The sequence below is a fragment of the Lates calcarifer genome, linkage group LG11, assembly GCF_001640805.2.
Source record: "Lates calcarifer isolate ASB-BC8 linkage group LG11, TLL_Latcal_v3, whole genome shotgun sequence".
NCBI lineage: Eukaryota > Metazoa > Chordata > Actinopteri > Centropomidae > Lates > Lates calcarifer.
Window position 1 is genome coordinate 13,693,119 of NC_066843.1, and position 16,350 is coordinate 13,709,468.

At 40.0% G+C, this 16,350-nt stretch overlaps 1 protein-coding gene across 4 annotated transcripts; it reads left to right on the forward strand.

Annotated features, from left to right (window-relative positions):
* Positions 1–84: 84 nt before the first annotated feature.
* On the forward strand, positions 85–15,916 carry sez6l2 (seizure related 6 homolog (mouse)-like 2). Of its 4 annotated transcripts, none has more exons than XM_018672659.2 (19): positions 85–239; positions 1,016–1,096; positions 1,346–1,474; positions 1,584–1,799; positions 6,152–6,288; positions 6,816–7,008; positions 7,102–7,287; positions 7,372–7,555; positions 7,981–8,144; positions 8,894–9,088; positions 10,577–10,715; positions 11,845–12,041; positions 12,231–12,425; positions 12,932–13,126; positions 13,234–13,425; positions 13,696–13,734; positions 14,034–14,151; positions 14,333–14,444; positions 14,632–15,916. In XM_018672659.2, exons 2-19 carry the CDS (start codon positions 1,039–1,041, stop codon positions 14,659–14,661), a joined length of 2,679 nt encoding a protein of 892 aa, XP_018528175.1. In that variant the 5' UTR covers positions 85–239; positions 1,016–1,038; the 3' UTR covers positions 14,662–15,916. The 4 variants fall into 4 exon arrangements, with proteins under 4 accessions (XP_018528175.1, XP_050929980.1, XP_018528166.1 ...); XM_051074023.1 differs by having other exon boundaries at positions 1,025–1,096; XM_018672650.2 differs by lacking the exon at positions 85–239 and adding an exon at positions 336–433.
* Positions 15,917–16,350: the final 434 nt, after the last annotated feature.

Here is a 16,350-nt window from a genome sequence, read left to right on the forward strand (position 1 = left end):
TCCCTCTCTCTCTTCTCTCGCCGCGCGCCGCTGCAGTTACCGCGTGCGGCCGCTAGAGCGCACCTGAAGCTTCAACACAAATGCCCTCACATCATAGCCGAATGCGTCAACCACACGGTAACCAGCTAGGGGCATCTCACCAGCACAAACCCCGCCGTGTTCTCGCATCCTAAAGCAACAGGATACAGTCCAACGGGGGGAAAAAACAGAACACACGGGGCGCAGCCTGGAGGACAAAGGTAAGCGGCAGGCACCTTTCAGCGTTGCCGAGATGGATGTCGGTCTCACTGTAGTGATGACTGATGCCAAAAATCGTCCTCCGCACAAAGAGGGCCGGGGGAGGTGCGAGTGATGCTGCCTCGTATAGCCCCATCATTTTGTCACACACCAGGCTGGCATTTTCACCGAGGAAACGCCTCGAATAACAGCGGAGGTGCCTTATGACACATTACCATTAACAGGTTGATAATGTAACAATGTTTAGAGTCTACCTGCGGCGAGGGTAGGCTCCTTTGCTGAATTTTGGAATAGCGCATTTTCGGGCATGTTGTTGCAGGTTTGGGTGAGAAAATGCAGAGAGAAAGCCTGAATATTTAACCTTATACCGTGTGCGATGTACATCTGTTCCCTTTCTCCGAGACCTGTGAAAAGAACTTGTATGAAATTGTCATTCATGCTTCTGTATTGTTTAAACTGAATGGATGTTTTCCAGATTGATGGAGCTGAGCTTTTACAGTATCACATCGCAGTGATCCTCTAATCCGAGTCATTGTGGCCTGTGTGATGTAAACATATGATCAGTATCTGATCTGCGAGAGAATAATTCATGATATGACTAATAATTTGCTATTCATTACCAGTTCGTGTTAGCATGGGTTATTTCCGTACCTCCTGCAGCAATCATAAGCTACTAATGTACGCAACTACATTACAGTACAAGATACAGTAATCGTTCTATTTACATTTTTCGCATTATAGTTAATGCTAATCACTCTGCTCATTTTAACCTTCTCAGGTCATTCAGTTTCATCCAGAGCCATGGGGTTCACACGCTTTGCTGTGATGCTGTATGTCACCATGGTCCACCTAGTTTCAGGTAACTGTATGTGTTTGTGTGTGTGTGTGTGTGTGTGTGTGTGTGTGTGTGTGTGCGTGCGTGTGTTTTGTTGTCTATTGCATGCACGTTTGTTTGTCACAGCACAATCATGGACTAATACAGACCTTCTTCATCTTAAACCTGGTTGAAAAAAATACTTAATACATTTTTTATGCAGCTTACTCGCCATGTCCTCCCAATTAGGTTTGTTTTGTTTTATTTTATCCAAATCTGTCCTGGCTATTTCAGGTATGCGCTTTATGACTCCTGAGCCTGATACACCACCAACATCAACCCCAGAGTCTTACCCACTGGGTGACCTGATCCATGCTGCCCTGCAGAGTAAGGAGTACTTAGGACGGGCTCCTGCGAGCACAGGTACACTAAGACACAGGACTGTATGGCTTAGGTAATACAGCTACAGTACCATGTGGGTGATCGCTCACTGGAAATGACACACATTCAATTAAACTTTTGATCTCTGCAGGTACCACCACCAACCCGACACAGGCTGTGCCCGGGCTTGGGCAGACCGAATCAGCAGCGACCGTCATATCACCGGGGCTGCTCACCACAGCTTTAAGCTCCTCTTCTGCTGCCAGCCAGGCGGGATCGAGGAATACCATGTCTTTGCTGCCCATTGAAGAGGAGACAACCACCACTCTGATCACCACAACCACCATAACCACAATGCACATGCCAGGTATTTGCATGCCCCCACTTGACTTCCCTTGAGTCCTGCTTGTTTATTGATTAATATAGCCCTGATATAGAGTTGTGAAGAAAAAAATGCTTGAACAAATAACTAAGAATCTCACCGTGGCTTTAGAGCTGCTCAGATTTTGCTGGCGCTGGCAGTGACAACAATTTCCTACTGAATCACTTTGGTTCCGTGTCGCGACTTCACCTATTTCTCTTCTCGGCCTCCCTCTGAAGAAAGACTAACAAGGAGATTACCCAACAGACAAGGTAACATGAAACAGTTGTTAAATATTAATGATGAAACATCAACAGGTTACTATACAACGTGAGCTACTTGTAAAGAAATAGATACACATGTAACACTACATTTTAAAGAAAATTCCAACAGTGTTAAAAAGCTATCTTAAATGATTCATTTTTAAGCTAGCTATGGAGTTAACATAGTTATTTGCTAATAATGAAGTGACATTCAGTATCCAGTATTGATTTTTGCTTGTTTAACTCACTGCTAACATTCTGACATTGTTAGCTGTCTAGTAACAATATCTAAAGTGCACACATTTTGTTGATGCCTCTTACTTCTGCAGGAATAACATGCTTCTTGTACCTCTGCATTTCAGGGATTCATTCTTTAGACTTTTGGAAGGACACAGACAAATGAAGTCTAGAGAGCCTCAAAGGAGCGAGTGTATACACAGAATGGTGATGAAGATGATGAGGTGCAGCCTAGCTTTCCTGTCTGATGCTGTGAGAAGGATGTGTGCATCCTCAGATGATTGTTAGAATTTCTGGCACCAAAACACGGCACACAAACTGTATGTTGTGCCCAGAAAATACAGCATAGATTAGTGAAGCTGACTAGCTTGCAGGGTGGTTAAAATTAGCCATTAAATCCAGAGAATCCAGGATCTATACTGTCTGGTCCTGAGTAGAGCCCTTAGTTCTTTGAAGTAGAAATCGTTATCCCTTCAATAAAACTTTAATCAGTCACAAAGAATATGATTCATGGTGATAATACGAAGCAGATGACTGATTAAAAAAAAAAAATGATGTTTTGAAACCAGTGAGATAAAACATACACAAGAGGGGCTTGGGCATGAAGTATGTCTGTTGTCATGTGACACAGTCATTGGTCTGTATCCAGAATAATCTTGACAATAAAATCTAAATACACTCTTTGTCTTTCAGTTATTATTAGTAAACAAATGAAAATGAATCAGTGAACATGAAGACAACTTATTAACTTAATAACAAGCAAGCAATTGGACGAATAAATAATAATATCAGCACTGTTATTATGCTAATATTGTAAGAAAAGACGTATTAATTTGACAAATCAGTATGACTCAGTCAACAATGCCTTCATCAGCGGAATACTAATAGGTGGTGGTTAAGAGCACCATAGCATCTTGTGTGAGTGATTGTCAGAAATACACTTAAGTGAGACAACATTACAGCATTTCCCTCAGCTGGTGCAGTTCTCGCTGAGGGTGGATGAGAGCTACACAGCAACAGCTACAAATGAGAATTAAGGAAATGTTATTTTAGCAAGCGGGACGTCAGCTAATTTACACCAGATGTGAGGAGAGAAATGTCACACAAGATGAATGATCAGTGAGGTTTGTGTGTGTGTGAGTGAGAGCGAGAGAGAGAGATGTGTTTGTCATCTGCTTTCTCAGGGGTCTTATTTTGTCTTTACTGGGAATTGTGAGGAGGAAATGTCAGAAGCGTGCTCACACATCATGGAAATGCAATCATACTTTAAAGGGATAGTTGGACATTTTGGGAAATATGCTTTGTTACTTTCTTGTCCAGAGGTAGTTGAGAAGATTGATGCCACTTTCAGATCTGTACATAAAATACTAAGCTACAACGAGCAACTGGTTAGCTTAGCTTAGCATAAAGACTGGAAATGGCTAGTCTGGCTCTGTCCAACACTAACAAAATCTGCCTACCAGCACCTCTTAAGCTCACTGATGAATGTGTAAAATCGAATTTATTCAAGCTATAATGAAAACAAACTGTAAAACAGCACAGCATCATCATTTTACACATTATGACTTTCTCTTTTTTTTGTGGACGGAGCTGGGCTAGTGAAAAATGAAATGCTAATGGTATGAATCTTCTTGCAAGAAAGCAAATAAGCATATTTCTAAAAAATCAGTCTCTTTAATTTTTTTGACAGAGCTTTAACTCTAAAATACAAACTCTTTGTTGTGGATAGAATTGATTTAAAGTTCTCTGCCTTTCAAAGAATGATGAGACAACACAATCGTATCTGCTACACACAGATTGTGTTCATATTTGGAAGATGCTTGAGTTGCTGCTTTAAGTGGCTAGACTTTTATTTACTCCTTCCTGTCTGTATGCTCAGTTAGCACTTTCAGATGAATTACTGACAGTGTTGGGTTAGTTAATCTTTATTGATGTCTCTTGCTAACAGTTTTTTCAAAAAAAAAAAAAAAAAATTGGTTCATTGTTAGTTAGATGGACTGTAAAAGCCTTTCCTCTGCAGATGCCATTTGTATTACAAGCAGTGGTCAATAAATTCATTTTTCTGAAGCATAGCAGCAGTTTCAGTTGGTAATGTGCAGTCAATAAAATAATTTAATGCTGGGCAATCTAACACACCATAGCTTCACTAAAGGCAGCGCTTCAATTTAGTCTGTATTCATTGATACATACTGTATACGTATATGTATAAGTACTTTTGATAAAATTTTTGTTACTGAATTTTAATTTGAATTGTGTGTCTTAGTTCACAGCTTCTTCTTTGTCTTTATTTTCATCCAAACTATAAATATGTTGATACTTTAGATCAATATGTGGTCATTGACCAAATCATAATTTCTTTTCGTTCTTTGCTTGTTTTTCAGGTTAGCCTAACAAACCTCACAATTTTTTTTTACTTTTATGCAATCCCTGTGGTTCACATAGCGATGGCTTAGAGTTTTTACCATGCCTTTGACATCCAGTATCAGGCACTAGACCCCATCACACAACAGTAACAGTATGGAGACAGCAGGGTCCATCTAAGGCAGGTGCAGTCCAGCTAACTCACTTTAACCCTTGCGTTGTCCTCTGGGTCAAAGTGACCCAGTGGCCGACAATGTGCCTCTGTGTGTGTGTGTGTGTGTGTGTGTGTGTGTAGTAGGATTTGTTGTTGTGCATGACATTCATGATTCTGAAGTGGTTATCTTTTGTTTTTGAATAATAGTAAGAAGAAAAAAGTATACAGAATACGAAGGGCAACAGGAGGGTTAAGCATTTTGCTTTGAAATGGTCAGAGTACTCAGATATGAAATACAGGTGATTAGTCATCATAAAACCAAATAAACTCAACAAAAAACAAACAAATAAAAAATGCTCTACTGTTGCTAGTTCCACCTGGTTCCATTAAAGCACCAACTCAAGCAACTTCTTTTTTGTCACACCCAAGTAGACCATAAAGACACCTTCTATGCATGTTATTGTTTTCAGTTTTTATACATTCCTCAACCAGTAAATCAATTTAATTACACACCAGAAATGCAGGGCAACATATTTTATTATAGCAATAATGGTAATCACTATAGCATTGCTCTGCATCTGACAGCAGTAAGACAAGTATGTGTGTCTCATCTGTGTCCTTTAATTTGAAAGAAGCTTCCCATGAAATCATTTAATTCCAGCACAAGTACACATACCTTAAGTAATGCAGAGCCTTGAATAAATTGTGAGCACGCAGCACCAGGTTCGTAAAATAACTGAATACACCTGTGGGTCTCTGCTCCCCCTTTGAATTTTTGCTGATAACTACGAATTCTTCATCATTTCCCAGTATATGCGGTGCAGATTGGCAGGAGTGTAGGAGGCTTCTAGACACTCAGTGAAAACACAGTTCACAGAGTTTGATAAAAGATCTAAAAGACACTGTGACTTCTCTCTCATCTTTACATCACTGGATGCTTTCAGCCGCACCCGAATGCACCAATCCTCATCCAAAAAATACCTGGTTAATGGGATGCATTCTCTGTTCCATTACAAAACTGTCAGAATGCCTTGGTGGGAAGAGCACATCTTTTAAGGGGGTGAAAAAAGTAGATGCACCTTGACTCCTAAAAATCCTTGACTGACTGTGAAAATATCATATTAGGCAAAAAATAAAACCTGTGATCTCATATCACTCAGAAACTGCCAAGAAGCCTTTGAGCAAAGTACTTAAACCATATCAATGAGTCATGCTGCTGCTATAAAAATAATGTTTGCTAATGTATGTATATTTCCAATATGAAGTGAATGTAAAAAGCATTTGATGTGATCCTCGATACACTGTTTAAGTTTGTCTTCTCCTGCCTGTCCCTCTTTTCACAGTACAGTGCAATGCGACTTTGTCAGCGATGGAGGATGTTGTCGAGTCACCAGATCCTGCATCATCATCATCATCTTTTTCCCCTCTGGAGTGCACCTACAGCATCACTGTGTATGCAGGTTATGGTGTGGAAATTCAGGTAATGTGCATTATCTCCTATGAGTCCTTAAAACTTTCAAAATCTTTTCAAATATCAACCTTTTCCACTGTAGAAGAGTTAAAAGTCAATTTAATGTTGCCTTTGAGCTGATTATCCAGGCTATCTAGACAATTTATGCTTTTGACATAAGTCAAAACCTAATTAGATCTTATTTATGAATGTGATCTCAGATAGCTAATTAGATACAAATTTTGAAACACATAGTCTTTGTCTAATAAATAATGACGGTCTAACAGTAACAGTGTTGCAGCAGTGATATGGTCAATTAGCTACACTGTATCAATTTAAGACTGTTTCACACAGCACACTATCTTTATTTATGTTTTTCATTAGTTCATCTTAAAGGAGCAATATTTGCATAGAGACTGTAACACAGTACGCCTTGAGTTAGATGAGGCTGTAGATCAGTGGTAATTTCACTCAGTGCTGACATGTCTGGCAGGTTTGCTTATTAAGACAACAACAGAACAGTTTGCATATCATTGTTTACTCTTTTGCCCCCTTAGGTGAGAAAAGTAAATCTGTCTAAGGAAGAATCTCTGATGATCATGGGGTATGGAGGTACGGGACCGGAGCTGTTAGCCAACGAGACCCTGATGAGAGAGGGTCAGGTGATTCGCAGCACAACCAATCAGGTGTACATTCACTATCGCAGTCTGCGGCAGACCAACCACGGCATGTTCAGCCTCCACTATCAAGGTAAAGGCAGCAGGTCCTTCTTGTACTTTTATCACAGATGTTTATCTTCAGTTTTATAAGATAAATTTCATTTTCTTCCTGTCTCATCAACAGCCTTCCTGCTGTCCTGCCCGTTCCCTCTGTCTCCCGAGGGCGGCGGAGTGACAGTGACGGACATCCACCCCGGAGGTCAGGCGCACTTTCACTGTGATCCAGGTTTCCAGGTTCGCGGCCATGAGGTGGCTACGTGCATCAACACAACACAGCCACACTGGAGCACTCCCGAACCTCAATGCGTCGGTCAGTAAACTGACTTACATTGGAACTGAATGTAACGATGTGGGATTGCTGGAAAATAACATGCAGGGTGTCATTTTTCCTTAGCGGTGTCTTGTGGAGGGTGGATTCGTAACGCAACGGTGGGCCGGATACTGTCTCCTCCCCCGCCATCTGTCAGCAACCACAGTAATGGAAATAACTTGAGCTGCCACTGGTTAATAGAAGCCAAAGAGGGACACAGACTCCACCTACACTTTGAGAGGATTGCACTGGACGAAGACGACGATAAGTAAGTTTGTGTTTTTGTCACAGAGAAAGCACATATCAAATCATCCTCAGAGTCTTTCCACAGTCAGATTAGAGCAGCTTTACCTTTATCTATTTCTCCTCTTCACTTAATGTTCACTTGTTCAGCATACTAAGCCATACAGTTGAACTTTAAACTTCCTGAACCCTCCCCAATTGGCTAGATGGTTAGACTCTCACTCACTTTTTATTTCTTACACCTTCTACCTACCATCATTGATTAATGATCCTCATCCTAGATCAAATCTAAATAGTTTTATTCTCCATGTTACACCATATTTGCTGATGTTGATACCTTTAGCCTGCTATCCATGCATATTCATACACTTCCAGGTCAGACACCGATCATGGCACCTCCCTGTTTTCACAAATTTATCAGCAGGTGTCTTTGTGGTTTGTTCCTCTCAGGTTAATTGTGCGCAGTGGGAACAGTTCCCTGTCTCCACCGCTCTTTGACTCAGACCTGGATGATGTCCCAGAACGTGGGTTGCTGAGTGAGAGCTCCACGCTGTACCTGGAGCTCACAGCTGATTCTTCCTCCATCCCTCTGCTCCTGGCACTGCGATATGAGGGTGAGACGCAGAGACTTTGCACACTCAGCCTGCGTCCCTCTCCTCACATGAGGTCTTTTCCGCATTCAGCAAAACACAAAGGCAGCAGCAAGGCTGTACATCCTTTTAACCTCATTTTTATATAATGTTCAGTACCTGGGTCAGCATTTTGCCTGAAAATAAGTTGGATATGATTCATTGTAGAATTACCTGGACCCACCATTTACATGAATTCAAAAACCTCTGGGGTGATGTGTCACTTGTTACAAGTTATTTTAATCTCAATAAAGCTTTTCAAGGTTGACCTTCCTAATCTCAATAAGTCAGGTATAATTTAGTCAGATAAGTTAGATAATTGATGTGTTACATCTTTAGTGGGAATTGGAGTTTAATAGGCTACAGCCCACTGGAAAACCAAGGCTTTCTTCCCATTAGTTTGTTGTTGTGTTTAAGAGGGCCATAATGAGCCACATAAGTGCTTACAGTCTGCCCACGCTCCAGAGGGATTTATTTTAGGCTTTGGAGATGTTCACTACTTAAGCTTTTAGCACCTTACACCTTGGCTTTTTCTAGCCAAGAAGGTTTTGAGATTTCTGGGTCATCCCAAGTGAGAAGCTGCACTGTTCCCTCCTCAATTAAATGGGTATGGTTGCTTAAAAACAACCACTAGAATACTCAGAAATAAGTAACTACTTTTTCGGATCAGTATATACATGCACACACACACACACTGTGCCTAATTCCCTCCTCTTTGTCTTTTATTTTTTTAGCTTTCGACGATGAACACTGCTGGGAGCCCTACATGCCCCACGGCAATTTCAGCAGCAGTGACATAACATATCAGCTGGGCACTACCATCACCTTCACCTGCTCTCCAGGCTTCGTCATGGAACAAGGCTCGGGGACGATTGAGTGCGTCGACCCCAGCAATCCCCACTGGAATGACAGCGAACCTGTGTGCAGAGGTAAGTTTCAGGATTGAGCTGAATATCCAGTAACATGTCAAACCTAGCAATTCATGAAATTCCATTTTTATTTTATCTAATCAGACATTTTCTTATCCCTCGTCCTCCCTCCTGTTTCTTGATGCATATTTCCAAAACACATGGAGTTTTCGTATGTTTTTGCATGAAGTAACAAAGCAATTTGCCTCATTAATATTCAAATCAAATTGTGTTGAGATGGGTGCCTGAAGCGTCAAGATGTTGTAGCATGAAGACTACAGCCATGCTGTCTGAGTCATCTGCTGATCTGCTGGCATGCTGTGAAAACTGAGAGTAGGAGAGAGACTGTGGCAGATATAAAACTGGCAGAGACTTTGCACCGGGTCAGGGGACTGGCTGAAAACACAGGTGTTATAGTTTCAGTCAAGCATTAAAGTGACAGAAAGATATTCTGAAAGCCATATGCTGTGTTGTATTTTCACTTGCAGAAAGTGACTCACACGCAGTGACGTATAGGGAAGAGGGTGCCATTAACTTGAGTGCTTCGCATGCAGAGGAGGTCAGAGGTTTCATAGTTATCAACAAGTTCTTGAGCATCCACATACGGAGGAGGGCAGTCTCTCTCAGAGTGGAGTAGGGATCAAGATTGTTGCTCTCAAAGCAAAGCTGTTTCCCAGTGTTTGATCCTAGTGGTCTTATCCTCCTTATCTCATGCTCTCAATGAAATATATCTGATAAATGTTGTTCTGAGGGTGGTGTGTGTAGGATGTAACTGTCCTCGTGTTCTTTTCCGTCACATGTTTCTGCGACCAATTCTGGATTCACTCTGCAACACATAAGGACGATTACGTGTCCGTGTGGCCTCACGGTTTCACGCCTCGGTTTTAATGGGAAACAAATAGAGACTCTCTGCGTTGTATGTGAAGTCAGGAGTATCCTCCAAACACAATCAAACTAAATGTGTTCTCACAGGCAAAATTTGTTGCTTTGCACTGAAACAGAGGAGCTCCATTTGGCTCCTGTCACTGCAGTTTGCACCCAGAGTTGGTGTCTACCTACTGACACACTTTCGTAGCTCTTTGTAGTATCTGTCTGTTCAGGCCACAAGTTTCTGTGTTTGTTGTCAAATAATGAGGTAAAAGTGTTGAACTGATCATTCTTCACATCCATTAATTAATCTGCCAATAGAATAAGTGAACTACTTTCTAATAAGGCCAGACAGCATGGATGTGTACTTAATGAAATTAAGCCAATCAAGTAAGCCATTCATTATGATGCCATATACCATTTTGCACATCTCTCTAGCTCTTGAGTGTTTGAAAGTCTGTGATGTTTATCACTATTTCATGTCTTTAATTATTTTGTCTCAGTCCAGCAATAATTCACTTCTTCTCCAGTTGCTTTCCTTTGTCCAATTTCTGTTGATATTTCATCCCTCCTTTTCATTATTCTCTCAGTGTCCCAGCTACGTCCTCACCTCAGTGTCTCTCCTCTCCTCTGCCCTTTCAGCTCTGTGTGGAGGGGAGTTGACCGAGCCCATGGGTACCATCCTGTCTCCTGATTGGCCCCAGAGCTACTCCAAGGGGCTAGACTGTGTATGGCAGATCCATGGTAATGAGGAGAAACGCATTGAACTGGATGTCCAGATGTGAGTATTGCTAATTTTAGGTTGTTGGCAATTAAAAAGTAACCAGCGATGTTTTTGTGTGTATTTTGTAAGCGTCAGCAAATTGAATAATTGCATATAGTCTTACAAAGAAATGAGCAAAAACACAGTACCCCTACAGGTATAGTAACATAATCCCTTTACATCGCAGATGTTGCCTCTAATTTTTCTAATTTGCTGAGCTCAAATCTCACTGAGCCCAGGTTCTGTATGTGTAGGAGGATGGTTATTACACATACGTATGACCTGGATACAAGTGTGTTTCACACACTGAATCAAAACACTGAAAAGCTAAATATAGTTTGGCAATTTTAACTGATGTGTATGAGTAGGAGTATATATATCAAAACTACATTGTACAACATTTTGTATTTGTCGTGCCATCCAGTCAGAAATAAAACTTTCGATATTTGTTGTAAAGATTAGCTGGTTATTGTTACATGTGTAGGATAATCTCCTCATGCTGGCAAATGACAACGTATTACATTGCCAAGGGTTTACAATACAATATATGTGGGTGAAAAAAACACATGTGAAACCTTGAAGTCAAGAAAAGTGTAGGTAAGAGATGGTAGACATGCTTTTGATGACACGGCTCAACAGAAATATTGCCGAATGAATTTGCTTAAATATGATTTTCCCCTTAGGGAAATGGGGTCACCACTCATCTGATTGCTAATGAATTGCTGTAATAGTTAAAATTCAACCTGTATTCAGATATGAAATTCATCACGTGAGTCTTTACCCGTATACACGACTTCAGCTCATTTTTCAATGTTAGTAACATGTAACATCTTAAGCAAGTTTACATTGTGATACACAATACATGTATTTACATGATACGTACATATTTTCATAAGTTAATTTTTTTGCCAGTATGTAAATTGTATCTGATTGCCTTTAAAAGTAAAACAGAAAATGAAAGAGAAAGAAAAGTAGAGATAGTATCTATGTTGCAGCTTTATATAATCTTCTGCCTCTCCTGCCTTTCCTCTCTGTACTACGCACTGACGAAGGTGGGTGGACTGCTCATTTTAAAAAACAGAACCTCTCTGCAGACTAACCTCATTTCTCTTTTTTTTTCTTTATTCTTGTTTTTTCCTTCTTAAAGCTTAAATATCCGCCACACTGATGTGTTGACTGTTTTTGATGGACGTGATCTCATGTCTCACGTGATCGGGCAGTACCTGGGGTCCAGAGAGCGTTTCCAGGTTGTGTCAGGGGGGTCAGAGGTCACCATTCAATTTCAGAGTGATCCAGATGATTCCAGTTTTATCCTGAGTCAGGGATTCCTTATTCATTATCGTGGTAAGTCTACACCTTAATTAACTGATTTTATGGCTCAAAGTGACACATCTTTTACATTTAAAGTATGCAGGCCTGTGTAAAGTCTTTGTCAAAATTGAACAGGACAGATTAGATCTGCCAGTTTTAGGCAAGATCATGAACAGCCTTGAATTTCTTTCGGTGAATTTTCTCTCTTTCTGTATCATGCAGAGGTTGAGCCGAATGACACCTGCCCCACTGTGCCTCAAATTGAGTTCGGCTGGTTCAGCTCCTCCCACTCCTCCCCAGTGAGAGGCAGTGTTCTGACCTATCAGTGCCAACCAGGATATGACATCAGCGGCTCTGATATCATCACCTGCCAGTGGGACTTGTCCTGGAGCAGCAGTCCACCCACTTGTGTTAAAGGTGAGACAAGTACTGGGGACACTTAATGCACATCTGTGATCTGTGTGCAGTCAGTATATTTCTGGGACCAGCAGCTGGTTAGCTTAGCTTAGCATAAAGACTGTAAACAGAGGGAAACAGCTAGCCTGGCGCTGTACAAAGGTTAAAAAAAAATCCACCAGCCGGCTAAGAAATAATCTGGTGGTTACCATCCTGTCAACAGCACATTGTCATTTTGGCACTAATTCATTTACAGATTAAACCATTCAGACATGTTAACTGATGAGTTGAAGAGATGCTGGTAGGCAGATTGTGTTACTTTCAGTTAGATCCGTGGCACCTGTTTCCCCATTTTCAATCTTTATGCTAAGCTAAGCTAACCAGCTGCTGGCTCCAACTATATATTCACCATAGAGATATGAGAGTGGTATCAGTTTCCCAAAATGTAGAACTTTTCCTTTTGATGAAACCCACTTGCAGGATCAAATATAATGCTTTAATATGTGTCCTCACTTTGTCCCCCACAGTCCAGCAGTGTCCTGATCCAGGAGAGGTGGTAAACGGAGCACGCTCTGTGCGCCCTGAAGCAGGTTTCGCGGTTGGAACAGTCGTCCGTTTCTCTTGTAACCAAGGTTACCAGCTGGAAGGTCCCAGCCAAATCTCCTGCCATGGTCGAGACACCGGCACCCCCAAATGGAGCGACCGCAGTCCTAAGTGTGTCTGTAAGTGCCTTTCCTGCCTGTCTGTTCATGACTGCCCATCGCTGCACATTTAGATTCAACTGCAAATATATGACCGCCCTCTGTGCATTTTTGTGTCCTCTGAACAGTAAAGTATGACCCGTGCCCAAACCCTGGAGTCCCTGACAACGGCTACCAAACCTTGTACAAGCACAGCTACCAAGCAGGAGAGACTCTGCGTTTCTTCTGTTACGAGGGCTACGAACTTATCGGTGAGGTCATCATCAGCTGTGTTCCCGGCCATCCCTCTCAGTGGAACAGCCCGCCGCCCTTTTGCAAAGGTAAAGGTTATCACTGTTGTCAAAACATTTTTATATACTGCCCTGGACCTTCTTTTAACACTTTGTTCTGTCAAAGAACAGAACTGGAAAATGGCTTGAAACTGCTTTTTAGAGCTGTTACCTTTTTGTGCTCTTACTTGTCATTATTTTCATAATAGAATATAGATGAGCATAAAAATATGATGAGAACCTGAAGATGCATTTAGGACTGTCAAGTGTGATTTATGTTATAATAATAATAATAATTCTCTTGTTGTTCATTTCACACAGTGGCATACGAGGAGCTCTTGGATGATCACAAATTAGAAGGTGATTTTTTTCCTCCTATCTGTGATGTGTATGACGTCAAAAGATTTTTGGACAAGATAATATTTAAAGCCACTACATCCAGGATTTAAATTCTTTAATTTGACACCACCTAGTGGTGGTATCAAGAACAACAATGTGGTGGACGATTTTGTTAATTTTGTACACTGGAATACTCACAATCATTAGTGCATTAATAGCACCAGGCAGTTTAAATTCAGGAAATGTAATATATGCTCACTTAATCATGTTTGATAGAAAAGGGCATCTTTTTTTCTGATGACTTTTTGATTGTTTCGCAGTGTCCCAGTCATTTGAGCCATCCCATCAGATCCTGAGTGAGAACATTGCTTTGGCAATAATTCTGCCAATCATCCTGGTCATTCTCCTGATTGGAGGAATTTATATGTACTACACAAAGTAAGTATCCTGGTTATCAAAAGCAACATTTTAATCCTTGATCAGTTTACATGCATATTTACATTCAACCATGTCTGTGATATAGCATATAGCCTTTACTTTTCTTCACCTCAGCTCACAGTAATGAAAGCACTGTAGCCTTTATTCATGTGGTCATGTAATTTTATTTTCTCACCCACAGCATATGCAGACTAGAATGGAAGCCGCTCTTCTGGAAGTCTCTCTCTCACACGCACTCCTACAGTCCCATTACAGTCGAGTCCGATTTCAACAACCCCCTTTATGAGGCAGGGGTGAGTAACTGATACTTTAACCATGTGTTTCCTTAACTTACTTTACTTTATACTTGTTTTCAGTGAGCTCTTAGACTTTGTATATATATTTTTTTCTTTATATAGACCATTTCATTTGAACATTAAAATATGTTCTTATTAAGTCTTAACTGATTTTTTACTGTTTGATTTCTTATTTTAACTACAGGATACACGGGAGTATGAAGTATCCATTTAAAGAAGAAAAAAGATTTTGGTGAGAATTAAAAACCACACAAAGATTAGATTCTTTTGGAAAACAAATTCCTTAGTGATATAAGGCCTCACTCCCCCTCCATCATTAATTTCTTTCTGTTTTACCATCACAGTATCTGGTTTATCAATTGTGGAAGTGCTTTAGTTTGATATGTTGCACTGATATGGTGGTCTGCCAAATGTGGGTCCTACTTCATGGTCCAATTTTCCGTATCATTAGGACTGGTGCCTTATGAAGGGTAAGAAATTGACAACAAAGAAAAAAACAACAACACTGTGGGAAGAATAGGAACCAGAGATGGGGAGAGGGTGGAGGGAAATGGATTTATTTATTTAGTTAGTTAAATCATTATAAGGCCAAAACATTAGAGGACTTCGCAATAATTTATTTGTAACAATCAAAAGTTAAAATCATGAACATAGAACACACGCTGAATGTTTTTCTTTCATTTTTAGAATGGCTCGTGTTACAGTAAAGGGGAGGAACACTTAAATTTTTATCATGAGAAAAGTTTGACATCGACAGTCATTTTCTCTTCCTCACTTTGTCTTTCTCTCTCTGTGTAACATACACACACACAAATTGAATGTAAATATCTGACTTAATATTGATTGAGGTTGATATATATAGTTAATTATATATGAGCCTCATATATACACGGGGAGGTTATATATTTTCATTATATATATAATGAAAATTCAGTGCCAAAATATAATGTTAAATAATTTAATGTCCCTAAGTGTTTCATCTGTTGTTGCAATAGTGTTTACAAAGGCAGTGTTTATTTTATTCTTTGCTGTTTCTGGAGTGCATTGTCACCCAGTGTCACATGACATATATGAAAAGGTGAGGACATGAATGTCATTATGCTTAGAGCATGCACTGATTGTAAATTATATTGCTTCTGCTCAATCTTGCCATTATCATTATAGTTATTGACAGTTATCATTGTTATCAGATTTGATGTTGTATGCACTATGTTGATGAAAAATTGCAAACTTGGCTGCTTGCTGTGATGCATTATGTATTTATTTACAAATGATTGTTTGAACAGTGAATGTAGTTACATTCACTGTGCCAAATGAAGGATCTTGGAGACTGTTGCTTTGTAGACTTAATTCTTCTCTTATCATCAGTAGCATTTCTTTGCTTCATATATGAATACACTCTTTTGAAGGCAGTAAATTATTTGCTGAACAGGAAATAAAGTCTCTGTTGAATGGTGTAAAAAAAGAAATGAGCTCTTATTTTTCCAGATAGCAAGGTTATATCTGTATTCCTGCATACACAAAATATGCACTGTGTTAATACACATACAACTCCAATGGAACACTACAATGGAAACAATACCACAATGGGAAAGCAATGTTTTATGTTTTATTGATAATTTTGCAACTTCCTTGATGCCATTAAGTAGATGGATAAGGGAGGTCGAAGACGTTTCTTCATCAATATAGTAATTACAAATATTGATGTTACTGTTCTTATTTATAATAATCATACTAATATAATGTATACATTGATATTAGTTACAAATAGTGATATTAACACCATGGATTAATCATGCAGTACTACACACTATTACATGGTGCAGAAGTTAATTTTAAAAAAGTGTATACCAATAAACATAGTCTAGAGTATTATGTAGTGTTCTGTAGTAGTCTACATAAT

Coding starts and splice junctions, on each gene's coding strand:
- sez6l2 (XM_018672650.2), top strand. CDS start 352: ATGCTGCCTCGTATAGCCCCATCATTTTGTCACACACCAGGCTGGCAT. Junction 10,716..11,844: donor ATTGAACTGGATGTCCAGAT/GTGAGTATTGCT, acceptor TCCTTCTTAAAG/CTTAAATATCCGCCACACTG. Junction 13,127..13,233: donor CCGCAGTCCTAAGTGTGTCT/GTAAGTGCCTTT, acceptor TCCTCTGAACAG/TAAAGTATGACCCGTGCCCA.